The sequence below is a fragment of the Scyliorhinus canicula genome, chromosome 12, assembly GCF_902713615.1.
Source record: "Scyliorhinus canicula chromosome 12, sScyCan1.1, whole genome shotgun sequence".
Classification (NCBI taxonomy): domain Eukaryota; kingdom Metazoa; phylum Chordata; class Chondrichthyes; order Carcharhiniformes; family Scyliorhinidae; genus Scyliorhinus; species Scyliorhinus canicula.
Window position 1 is genome coordinate 138,331,644 of NC_052157.1, and position 13,024 is coordinate 138,344,667.

Sequence of the window (13,024 nt, forward strand, 5' to 3'; positions counted from 1 at the left end):
TTTTAGCTCTCTCATAGGAATCATTCATATTGTTAATAATGCCCATATAGATTCATACAGGATTTTATTTTTGTGTCTTACAGAAACAAAAGGTCAAATATTTAAACAATTTTACTACATGGTCAAATATGCAGTCGATAGCTGCTACTTTTTGCTTTATACAGTATAGAATTCCTCATGATATCATTTTTGTCATAATAGGCCTAAGCTTCTGTGACCTCCGTTGCATATTAGACCATTCACTGTATAAATGAAAAACATGTTGAATAAATTTGTGACTTTTTAATAAAAAAATTGATGTTTTAATGTCTTTAAATTTACTGCTTTGTTTATGATCAAGTTATGGTGGCAGGATTAACTAGATGTTTCTTACTTCTGCTTTCACTTATCTATCCATTAAATGTCAATTGCTGCACCAGAATCACAATCTGGTTAAACTCCAAACATTTAGAAATTAACCATCCCAAATTATATTAGAACAACTTTAAAGCTCGCATAACTTTGATTTCCTTGCATTGAAATTGATGCCTACTGCTCTTTCCAAATAGTTAGTTTAATTGTGTGACTTTAAAGCTAAAGGGAAAATATGGAATTTCAGATAGGATCCAATTCTTGTAAAATCGTACACCGGAGTTGACGTTTATAGCAGTTTGGTTTACTTTGTGATAAAACATCATTTTAGTATTAACTTTGCAATGACATTGAGTTGAAAGTAATATGGCATTGCATTAAAAAAATTGAAATTGAACCATTAATTGTTTTTATTATCAGTGAAAGCAGAAGTAAGAAACACGGGGCAGCAGCACGGTAGCATTGTGGATAGCACAATTGCTTCACAGCTCCAGGGTCCCAGGTTCGATTCCCGGCTTGGGTCACTGTCTGTGCGGAGTCTGCACATCCTCCCCGTGTGTGCGTGGGTTTCCTCCGGGTGCTCCGGTTTCCTCCCACAGTCCAAAGATGTGCAGGTTAGGTGGATTAGCCATGTTAAATTGCCCTTAGTGTCCAAAATTGCCCTTAGTGTTGGGTGGGGTTACTAGGTTATGGGGATACGGTGGAGGTGTTGACCTTGGGTAGGGTGCTCTTTCAAGGAGCCGGTGCAGACTCAATGGGCCGAATGGGCAGACTCAATGGATTGCACTGTAAATTCTATGATCTATGATTAATAATTCTTGGCATTACTTTTAGAGGTAATCGCAATTGCTTACATACAAAAATTGGCTTAAACCAATTTTAGCGATTTATCAATATGTCATTTCAGAAGTAAAGTAAAACTTCCACTTTGATCAAAAGTAATTCCTCAAATTTTTTTTGTTGACGAGGGGACAGATTTACACTTGGAAGACCAACAGATTTGGTTTTATATATCGCTTAAAATAATTTATGGAATTGGTACCGACAATATATAAGAGATGTTAAACACTTGTATACATCATGTGGGTAACTTAAATGTAGCACCTAAATATTCATCCAGTGACGTTATCGATGTTCATTTTCTGCATTTGTTTTATCACTGAAGTACATATTAATATCCTTTCAGATAATACCCTTGGAATGATTTTCTACATAGGTTAGACTTAGAAACTGATTTAGGAAATGTGCAAATATGCAGAATATTTCTCAAAGTTTGATATTACCAACCCACTGGCCTCCCAAACTTTGTATTGTTGATTTTGTCACAGAAATGTGATTCCAAGTTATTAAGGAGTGCCAGTTTAAAAATTCTCTTAGCTGTAATATAAATCCAACACCATATTAAGAAAGACTTTCAGTAATAACCCCATAGGGATCTGTCTACTTTTTTTGGATGCCAGATTACACTGCTATATTTTATTGTAATCATTTTATATACTTGAATTGCAAAGTGTTCTTCAACCCTCCTGGTTACAATTGTGACACAAGTGAATTTCTTATTTCCTGTTGAGAGTTTTCACGCCAATGGAACACATCTGACTTTTGCCTCTGTCCAAAATATTTTATATATCTTAATAGAATTCCATTATATTTTGCACATCTTCCAATCATTCCACAGAACCTATTAGAAAGTTAAATTTGTAATTTCTGTGTGTCCACTATGACGATATTGTTACATTTAAAACAATTTTATTAACATTAATACAACTGGTTGATTAATCAAAAAGTGCATTAAAATTATTAAATGTAACGTCAAAAGATACATTTTGAAACATTTATTCACTGTTTACGAATATTTTAATACCTTAATAATAGTATGTATCATGATTCGAACTGGTGCTCTGATGTGGAATAATGTGAAACAAAACAATACATTTGATCAATTTTCATGATTTGCATCACATGCATGTATTATTGAACTAATTCTACTGTACTTCCACAGTCACTAAATATTAATAAAGCCATGGTTGTCAATTAGGACATCAGGTAAACTGAAGAGTGGGAAAACATAGGAGTGAAACGGTTGTCTGTCAATCTTAATCGGATTCAGACTGCTGGATTTTCCAGGGATAAGGGATCATTCAATATGTTAACACTCTTTCTCATTCAGTGCAACAGAATTCGAAAAAAAATGAACTGCCCTACACCACAAAATATTTCGTTTTTAAACATTATCATCTCAGTAATGCGGTTTCTCATTCAGGAGAATGGAACAAAAAAAAATCCATGTTTCAAAAGAAGGCTGTTTGCAACAAGGGGCATGGTGAAGCAGCTGGACATTGTCAGCAGATGTGAGAGCCAGAGAGAACCGGAAGCGGAAGTGCACTTTGGCACGAGAAGTACGTCATCCCGAATAGGCTCAATTCGAGCTGAAGGGTTGGAGGCAAGATGGCGGCGTCCATCTCCCGGCAGCTGGAGGATTTATTAAACCCTTTGCCCGCCTTTAAGGACCCGGAGGACGAGCAGGATGAAGGTAAATCGGGCCTCCGGGAGGGAGTGTGTTCGGATGCTTGCCGCTCCGCGGGGAGGAGGAGTGGAAATTGCCCATCTGGCCGAGATGAGCGAATGTTTTCGGTGGCGTCGTGTGCGAGAGGCCGGCGGTGGTTGCTATGAGTGTGCCGTTCCTGACTCCGGCTCGCGAGGAGTTCGCAGCGGGACCCGGGGTACAAGGGGCTCAGGGCGCAGACGGAGCTTTTAAATGTTTGCTCCAGCGCCGAGCGAAGATGGACAGCCTGATCGCTCCTGAGTTCTTTGGTTTTAAACGCAGTTATTTTGTTTGCCGAGATTCTGCTGGAGGGTTTTGGGGGCGTTTAGACCGTGTGTGCAGAGTTTGCGAGCCTGGCGCAGTCCGAGACCAGCAGCCGACCGCGGGGTTGCGTTAAGAAGCCTCTCATTTTCAGGGAAGGTTTACAATACCTGTTTGGTTTGTCTCAAGCAGCTGGAAGCGTACATGCATCTTATTGGGATGGGGCTGCACACTACTTTCTCCCAAGAGTTAAGACATTACCATCAGTTAAAAAGTACGACCTCAAAGGTAGTAATCTCAGGATTGCGACCAGTGCCACAAGACAGTCAGAATAGAAATTCAAGAATAGTGGCTTGAGAGATGGTGCAGGAGGGAGGGGTTCAGATTTTTGGGACATTGGAACTGGTTCTGGGGGCGGTGGGACCACTACAATGGTCTGCACCTGGGCAGGACTGGAACCAATGTCTTAGGGGGTGCTTTTGCTAATATTGTTGGGGAGGTTTTAAACTAATGTGGCAGGGTGATGGGAACCAGATTAGGGAGGTAGAGGTCAGTAAAGAGGCAGCAACTAAAGCCAGTAAGGTACTAGATAATAAACTCAATGTGACTCAGGGGAAGAGTAGACAGGGAAGAAATTATGAACGGTAAGGAACAGATGGTCTGAGGTGCATTTGTTTTAATGCGAGAAGTGTAGCAGGTAAAGCAGATGCATTTAGTGCTTGGATTAATACCTGGGAATATGATGTTATTTGTATTACTGAGACTTGGTTGAGTGAAGGGCAAGACTGGCAACTAAATATCCCAGATACTTCAGGAGGGATAGAGAGGGAGGTAAAAGGGATGGAGGACTTGCATTACTGGTCAGAGATGATATCACAGCTGTGATTAAAGAGGGCACGATGGAGGATTCGAGCACTGAGGCAATATGGGTAGAGCTAAGAAATAGGAAGGGTGCAGTAACATTGTTGGGACTTTACTACAAGCCTCCCAAAAGCGAGCGTGAAGTAGAGGTACAAATATGTAGACAGATTATAGAAAAATGTAGGAGCAATAGGGTGGTTGTGTTGGGAGATTTTAACTTCCCCAACATTGGGAGTGTTGGAGGTGTAGATGGAGCAGAACTTGTAAGGAGCATCCAGGAGAGTTTTTTTAAAATAAATTGAGATTACCCAATTATTTTTTCCAATTAAGGGGCAATTTAGCGTGACATACTCTGCACATTTTTGGGTTGTGGGGGCGAAACCCACGCAGACACGGGGAGAATGTGCAAACTCCACACGGACAGTGACCCAGAGCCGGGATCGAACCTGGGACCTCAGCGCCGTGAGGCGGTTGTGCTAACCACTAGGCCACCGTGCTGCCCTCAGGAGAGTTTTTTAGAGCAGTATGTAAATAGTCCAACTCGGGAAGGGGCCGTACTGGACCTGGTATTGGGGAAATGATCCCGGCCAGGTGGTTGAAGTTTCAGTCGGTGATTACTTTGGGAATAGCGATCACAATTCCGTAAGTTTTAGAATACTCATGGACAAAGACGAGAGTGGTTCTAAAGGAGGAGTGCTAAATTGCGGAAAGGCCAAGTATACCAAAATTCGACAGAAGCTCGGGAATGTGGATTGAGAACAGCTGTTTAAGCTTAAATCCACATTTGAAATGTGGGAGTCTTTTAAGGAAAGGTTGATTAGAGTGCAGGACAGACATGTCCCTGTGAAAATGAGCGATAGGAATTGCAAGATTAGGCAACCATCGATGACGGGTGGAATTGTGAGACTAGCTAAGATGAAAAAGGAAGCATACATAAGATCTAGACGACTTAAACCTGATGAAGCTTTGGAGGAATATCGGGAAAGTAGGACAAATCTCAAACGTGCAATAAAGAGGGCTAAAAGGGGTCATGAAATATCTTTGGCTAACAGGGTTAAGGAAAATCCCAAAGCCTTTTATTCGTATATAAGGAGCAAGAGGGTAACTAGAGAAAGGATTGGCCCACTCAAAGACAAAAGAGGGAATTTATGCGTGGAGTCAGAGGAAATGGGTGAGATTCTTAATGAGTACTTTGCATCGGTATTCACCAAGGCGAGGGACATGACTGGTGTTGAGGCTACGGATGGATGTTTACATACTCTAGGTCAAGTCGGCATAAGGAAGGGGGATGTTTTGGGTATTCTAAAAGGTATTAAGGTGGACAAGTCTCCTGGTCCGGATGGGATCTATCCCAGGTTATTGAGGGAAGCAAGGGACAAAATAGCTGGGGCCTTAACAGGTATCTTTGCAGCATCCTTGAGCACGGGTGAGGTCCCGGAGGACTGGAGAATTGCTAATGTTGTCCCTTTGTTTAAGAAGGGTAGCAGGGATAATCCAGGGAATTATAGACCTGTGAGCTTGACGTCAGTGGTAGGCAAACTGTTGGAGAAGATACTGAGGGATAGGATCTATTCACATTTGGAAGAAAATAGACTTATCAGTGATAGGCAGCATGGTTTTGTGCAGGGAAGGTCATGTCTTACAAACCTAATAGAATTCTTTGAGGAAGTGACAAAGTTAATTGATGAGGGAAGGGCTGTAGATGTCATATACATGGACTTCAGTAAGGCATTTGATAAAGTTTCCCATGGCAGGTTGATGGAAAAAGTGAAGTCGTATGGGGTTCAGGGTGTACTAGCTAGATGGATAAAGAACTGGCTGCACAACAGGAGACAGAGTAGTGGTGGAAGGGAGTATCTCAAAATCGTGAAAGATGACTAATGGTGTTCCACAGGGATCCGTGCTCGGACCACTTGTTTGTGATATACATAAATGATCTGGACGAAGGTATAGGTGGTCTGACTAGCAAGTTTGCAGATGATACAAAGATTGGTGGAGTTGCAGATAGTGAGGAGGACTGTCAGAGAATACAGCAAATTATAGATAGATTGGAGAGTTGGGCAGATAAATGGCAGATGGAGTTCAATCCAGGCAAATGCGAGGTGATGCATTTTGGAAGATCTAATTCAAGAGTGGACTATACGTTCAGTGGAAGAGTCCTGGGGAAAATTGATGTACAGGGAGTTCAGGTCCATTGTACCCTGAAGGTGGCAACGTAGGTCGATAGAGTGGTCAAGAAGGCATACAGCATGCTTGCCTTCATTGGACGGGGTATTGAGTACAAGAATTGGCAGGTCATGTTACAGTTGTTTAGGACTTTGGTTAGGCCACATTTGGAATACTGCGTGCAGTTCTGGTCGCCACATTACCAGAAGGATGTGGATGCTTTAGAGGGGGTGCAGAGGAGGTTCACCAGGATGTTGCCTGGTATGGAGGGTGCTAGCTATGAAGAAAGGTTGAGTAGATTAGGATTGTTTTCGTTGGAAAGATGGAGGTTGAGGGGGGACCTGATTGAGGTCTACAAAATTATGAGAGGTATGGACAGGGTGGACAGCAACATGCTTTTTCCAAGAGTGGGGGTGTCAATTACAAGGCATCACGATTTCAAGGTGAGAGGGGGAAAGTTTAAGGGAGATGTGTGTGGAAAGTTTTTTACGCAGAGGGTGGTGGGTGCCTGGAACGCTTTGCCAGCGGAGGTGGTAGAGGCGGGCACGATAGCATCATTTAAGATGCATCTAGACAGATATATGAACGGGTGGGGAACAGAGGGAAGTAGATCCTTGGAAAATAGGCGACAGGTTTAGATAAAGGATCTGGATCAGCGCAGGCTGGGAGGGCCGAAGGGCCTGATCCTGTGCTGTAATTCTCTTTGTTCTTTATCATGCAAACAGATCCATTTGGCCCAACTGACCTTTGACCGTCTTTTATGCCTACCCCACTAGCATCCTCCCACCCGACTGAATTTACGTGATTACAAAAACAATTTGGATTTGTGTCTTTAGAATGGTTTAAAAACAAGTCACATAGCACTTTGTAGAAACACACTGAGCCACATAAAGAGACAACGAATAAAATCCTGAAGCTGGTAGCCTTTCAAATCATTTAAATCGAGTTTAAATGGATTTAACCCAAATGTTTTGTAATGTAGCAACAGTTGCTGGTGGAAGACTCCGGGTTCATCCAGCTCACCTTTACACTTCAACTAATAATTCATTAATCCCCCCCACCCCTAATAGATTTTGTTTCCAAGTGGCGTGACAACATAGTTTCCAGTTTCTGCTCTGGGAATCGCGGTGCTAATTTAACCTTGCTATGCAAGTAAAATGGCACTACAAAAAAAGACATGGACCAATTAAAGGAACAAATATGGAAAATACCCTTTAGGCAAGCAAAAACTATTTCAGTTCTTGTGTCATTTGAGATTGTGACTCTTGATTATCCCTCATCTGTTTTGTTAAACTGGACTGTAAACACGAGCGCAATTTCTCTCATTATCTTTTAAATCTATTTGAATACTTAACTTATGTTTGAGATTTCAGTGCTGTATCATTAGAGGTACCAGTATTTTGAATAAGAGCATTACAGCACAGGATCAGGCCCATCGACCCTTGATGTTGCGCTGACCTGTGAAACCACTCTAAAGCCCATCTACATTATTCCCTTATCATCCATATGTTTACCCAATGACAATTTAAATGCCCTTAATGTTGGCGAGTCCACTACTGTTGCAGGCAGGGCATTCCACACCCTTGCTACTCTCTGAGTAAAGTACCTACCTCTGTCCAATATCTATCTCCCCTCAATTTAAAGCTATGTCCCCTCATGCTAGACATCACCATCTGAGGAAAAAGGCGCTCACTGTCCACCCTATCTAATCCTCTGATCATCTTGTATGCCTCAATTAAGTCACCTCTTAACCTTCTCTCTAACAAAAACAGCCTCAAGTCCAATTAAGCTATGACTATTTCTTGGTTCACGTGAATATAAAAACATCTCCCGTTTTTCAAAGGAGAGTATGGGAACCATCCTTGGATCCAACACTTAACTTTCACCTGATATAACCAAAAAGGGTTATTCTCAATGCTGCCTGTAGAGCCCTGCAGTGCACAAATTGGCTGCTGCATTTGCATCTATTTTAAAAAAAATTTGAGTACCCAGTTATTTTTTTTCCAATTTGCAATTTAGTGTGGCCAATTCACCTACCTTGCACATCTGTTTGAGGTGAGACCCACACAGACACGGGAAGAATGTGCAAACTCCACGTGGACAGTGATCCAGGACCGCGATTGAACCCGGGTTCACAGTGCAGTGAGGCAGCAGAGCTAACCACTGCACCACCGTGCCACATTTGCATCTAGAACATAGAACATACAGTGCTGAAGGAGGCCATTTGGTCCATCGAGTCTGCACCACCCCACTTAAGCCCTCACTTCCACCCTATCCCTGTAATCCAGTAACCCCTCCTAACCTTTTTGGTCACTAAGGGCAATTTATCATGGCCAATCCACCTAACCTGCATGTCTTTGGACTGTGGGAGGAAGCCGTAGCTCCCGGAGGAAACCCGCGCAAACACGGGGAGAACGTGCAGACTCCGCACAGACAGTGACCCAGCAGGGAATCGGACCTGGGACCCTGACGCTGTGAAGCCACGGGTCTATCCACTTATGCTACCCTGCTGCCCATAGAGTCAGCACTGACTCTATATCCAAAAACATATTGGTGGGAAAGCATTTTGGGACATCCTAACTGTTAATAATTCTATATAAAAATGTCTTTTCTCCCCCTTGGCATCATGTAAATTTTGTTGCCAGTGTCCTGACTGACGCAAGTACCATTAACCCATCATAGGTAGCACAGTGGTTAGCACTGTTGCTTCACAGCGCCAGGGTGCCGGGTTCGATTCCCCGCTGGGTCATTGTCTGTGCGGAGTCTGCACGTTCTCCCCGTGTGTGCGTGGGTTTCCTCCGGGTGCTCCGGTTTCCTCCCACAGTCCAAAGATGTGCAGGTTAGGTGGATTGGCCATGCTCAATTGCCCGTAGTGTCCTAAAAAGTAAGGTTAAGGGGGGAGTTGTTGGGTTACGGGTATAGGGTGGATACGTGGGTTTGAGTAGGGTGATCATGGCTCGGCACAACATCGAGGGCCGAAGGGCCTGTTCTGTGCTGTACTGTTCTATGTTCTATATCCTGCGCTAACTAATCTACATCAGCTCCATGGCCAATTCCTATCTCCTCCATCACCATGACCCTCTGAGATATCTGCACTTTATTTCTGACATCTTGAGCATCCACAGTTTTAATTGCTCACCATTAATGGTCATGCCTTCAGGTTCTGGAATTCTCTCTCTAAACCTCTCTGGGCTCCTTTATCTCTCTCTTCCTTTAAGACACTCCTTCGAGCTTACCTCTTTCACCATGCTCTTGGCCATCTGCCCTAATATTTGGCTTGGTGTCCAATGATGCTTTATAACTCTGCTGTGATGTATCTTGGGACATTTAATTACATTAATGGTGCCATATAGTTACAAGTTGTATCACCTGTGGCTCAGCAGGTAGCACTCTTCCCTCAGAGCCACAAGGTACTGGGTTTAAGTCTTTTTCCAGGTCTTGAGTACTAAAATCTGGGCAGACGCTCCAGTTCAGAAGTAGGGAGAGCTGCATTACCAGAGATGCTGTCATTCAGATGACACATCATAGAATGATTACAACACAAAGTGGCAATTCGGTTCATTGTGTCTGTGCTGACTCTGAAAGAGTAGCTCATTCTGTGTCACTTCTTCCCCCTTCTCCCTATAGTCCCGCACTTTTTCCTTTTCAGATAATCCAATTCCCTCTTGAATGCCTTGATTGAATCTGTGTGCAGCAGATTCTCAGGCAGTGCTTTTTGGAAATTTGGATTTGTTTGTTGGTGCATGTACCGAGATATAGTGAAAAGTATTGTTCTGCGAACAGCTCAGACTGATCATTCCGTACATGAAAAGAAAATGCATAGGGCAAACATAAAATACATAGGGCAATGTAAATACATAGACCTAAAAACCTCGCTGAGTAGCAAAGCTTTTCCTCATGTTACCATTGCTTCTTCCGCCATTACCTTAAATCTGTGCCCTCTGGTTCTCAATCCTTCCACCATGGCAACAGATTTCCCCATCCACCTATGTCCAGGTTCCTCACAGTTCTATTTGGCCCTATCAAATCTCCTCTGAACCTTCTCTCTTTCAGGAGAACAGCCACTGCTTCTCTAATCCATCCATAGAACTGAAGTTCCTCATCCTTGGACTGACTCTCATGAATCTTTTCTGCACCATCTCTAATGTCTCACATCTTCCCTAAAGTGTGTTGCACAGAACTGAAAACAAGGGGCTTTTGACAGTAACTTCATTGCAGTGTGTTAATGTAATCCTACTTGTGACAATACAGATTTATTAAAAATTAATATACCAATTGAATCCAAAACCAATATTTCGCACAGGTTTATCACAGCTTCCTTACTTTTTGTACTTGATTCCCCTATTTATAAATCCCAGGATCTTGCATGGTTCATTAACCACTTTCTCAACTTGCCCTACCACCTTCAATGATTTCTGCAGATGATACACCAGGTCCCTCTGCTCCTGGGCTCACTTTAGAGTTGGACCGTTTTACTTTATATTGCGTCTCTTCATACCAAAATGACTCCACATTTCTCTGCATTAAACTTTATCTGCAGCTTGTCTACCCATTCACACCAACTTGGCTGTATCCTTTTGAAGTTCTATCCTATCTCACTGTTCAGATGTTACCTGCTTGGCTATACAAAGGCCCCATGGCACTATTTTGAAGAAGAGCAGGAGTTTATTCCAGGTGACCAGGCCTCAACATCACAAAAAAACACAATGTGGTCATTAGCACATTGCTGTTTGTGAGAGCTTGCTGTGTAAATTGGCTGCTGCATTTCCTACATTACAATGGTGACTACACTTCCAAAAGTACCTAATTGAAGGCAAAACCCCATGAGTCATTAGGTGGCTGTGAAAAGCGCTTTATAAACATAAGTCTTTCTTTTCGTTTTGATTAGAATTAAACAATTTTTCCTTCAGCCTTCTCGCATCTTCCCGTACCAGCTTCCCCGAGCAGGCGCCGGAATGTGGCGACTAGAGGCTTTTCACAGTAACTTCATTTGAAGTCTACTTGTGACAATAAGCGATTTTCATTTTTCATTTCATTCTAGCTTCTCCATCAGTTGACCTGAAGTTGACTTAATCTTGTGTGGTTTTCTGAACAGAAGTTGGAACTATATTGTGGTACCAATGCTAGACTTGTAAATGGATTGTTTGCAGCTAAAGCCTACCAGAGATGTGAAATCACATAATTGTTTTAATGTACATTCAACAAAATGGTTTCCTGATTTTATATTTATAAATGTGGAGGTGCATGCTGTTAATTTGTACGGATGGGCAGTAAATGTTGGCCTTGCAAGTGACACCCACATCCCATGAAATAATTTTTAAAACCGTTTTTTTTGTTTGCATGAAGTTCAGCTTTGGGGCTTTTCCCTATGCCCTTCTGAAAAATGGAAAATAAATACTTGCACGTGTGTAATGCTGTTATGGCTTTGGGATGCCCAGAGTGCTTCCAGTCTGTGAATTACTTCTAATATAATCACTATTATGGTATGAGGAAACATTCAGCAAACTAAAGTCACCCAAACAGCAATGAGAAAACCTAAGCAGTCTTAGTTGTGTTGATTGAGGATAAGTAATGATACAGGATGCCGGTTTTTCTTCAAGTTGTGCCAGGACATAGCTCATTTCCACTTGAAAGGATAGTTGTTACCTTGGTTCAATGTCCCATTGAGAAACGACACCCAATGTTACACTCTCTTTTTCAGCATTGGAGTGTCAGCCAAGGTTCTGGAAAAACTAACTTTCAGATGGGCCAGAACTTTCAGCTTTTTGTGCACTGAGCTCTGTGAATCACTGACAATCTGAAGTATCATCTTGCTTCACAGCCTTTCCCAATTAAGTCTGAAAAAAAATGTTAAAGTGGGAAGTCTATATCTGCTTGGTATTAAAGCGGCGTATTTGCATTTATTTTATAATATTTACAGTTCCAGTGAATCACAGAGCTAAAAATTAAACTAGCTTCAATACATTATGAAAATATAGGGCAATTGGGGCTGTGCCAGGTCATAATTCCTAACTGTAATTTCCACTAATGTGATTTTCATGATGGTGGACCAAATTCTCTAGAGGGATTTGGAAGGCACTTTCAATAAAGAGATGGGAGTCACTAAAGTGCCCTCTGTGCTAACAATAATGCTGACAAAATGTAATAAATGGAATTTTTATTCTTCCATAAACACAATATTTAATTGCAAGCCTTTTGAGTATTAAATTAATTCTAATCGCAACTCATTTTCACCTGTGCTTGTCAGTTTCTCACATTTTCATATTTAACAGCTTGGCATTAAGTGTTTTCCATATGTTACTTCACCTTGATCTGTTTCCTGTTGGTGATACATATACACACTGGAGGGAAGATGGGATAGTCGGGGTGTGTTTTGTGGTCTAATATATGTCTCTTGCTTCATTTTGGAGACTCGAGAAACAGTACAAAATAACCAATAGAATAAGGAACAGCTCCCTGCATTTGCATTCACAGCTTTTCTAGTTCAATTTTGTTCTTTCTGCTTCAGCTTTTGAAACCTTTCACTATTTTAAAAATTTCTTCTCGCAACAATTTTTAAAGCTAATTATCTTAAGGCTTCATAATTTTAATGCTACTTTAAAATCAAAAGATTATTTTGATACTAATATGCTGCATACAGTTTGGTGATGACCTATGATCAAATGCTATGGAAATGTCAACTAATAGTTCTATTCATTTGTTAGTACAGAACTTCAATATTGCTGAAAAAAGAGATATGCAGACAAAGCTTATTGTCTTGCACTTTCAGGGTGGTTTTCAAGAATACCGATTTGTAAAGGACACAGTAATTTATTTTGCATGAGAGGAGAATGCTGGTTG

At 41.7% G+C, this 13,024-nt stretch overlaps 1 protein-coding gene across 2 annotated transcripts in view; it reads left to right on the forward strand.

Annotated features, from left to right (window-relative positions):
- The first annotated feature begins 2,743 nt into the window (after positions 1-2,743).
- Positions 2,744-13,024, forward strand: part of aatf (apoptosis antagonizing transcription factor) — a 115,402-nt gene continuing 105,121 nt past the window's right edge. For both annotated transcript variants that reach the window (XM_038814268.1, XM_038814267.1), the window contains exon 1: positions 2,744-2,884. In XM_038814268.1, the coding sequence (XP_038670196.1) occupies positions 2,800-2,884 (85 nt within the window). In that variant the 5' untranslated portion in view covers positions 2,744-2,799. The remainder of the gene's footprint in view (positions 2,885-13,024) is intronic.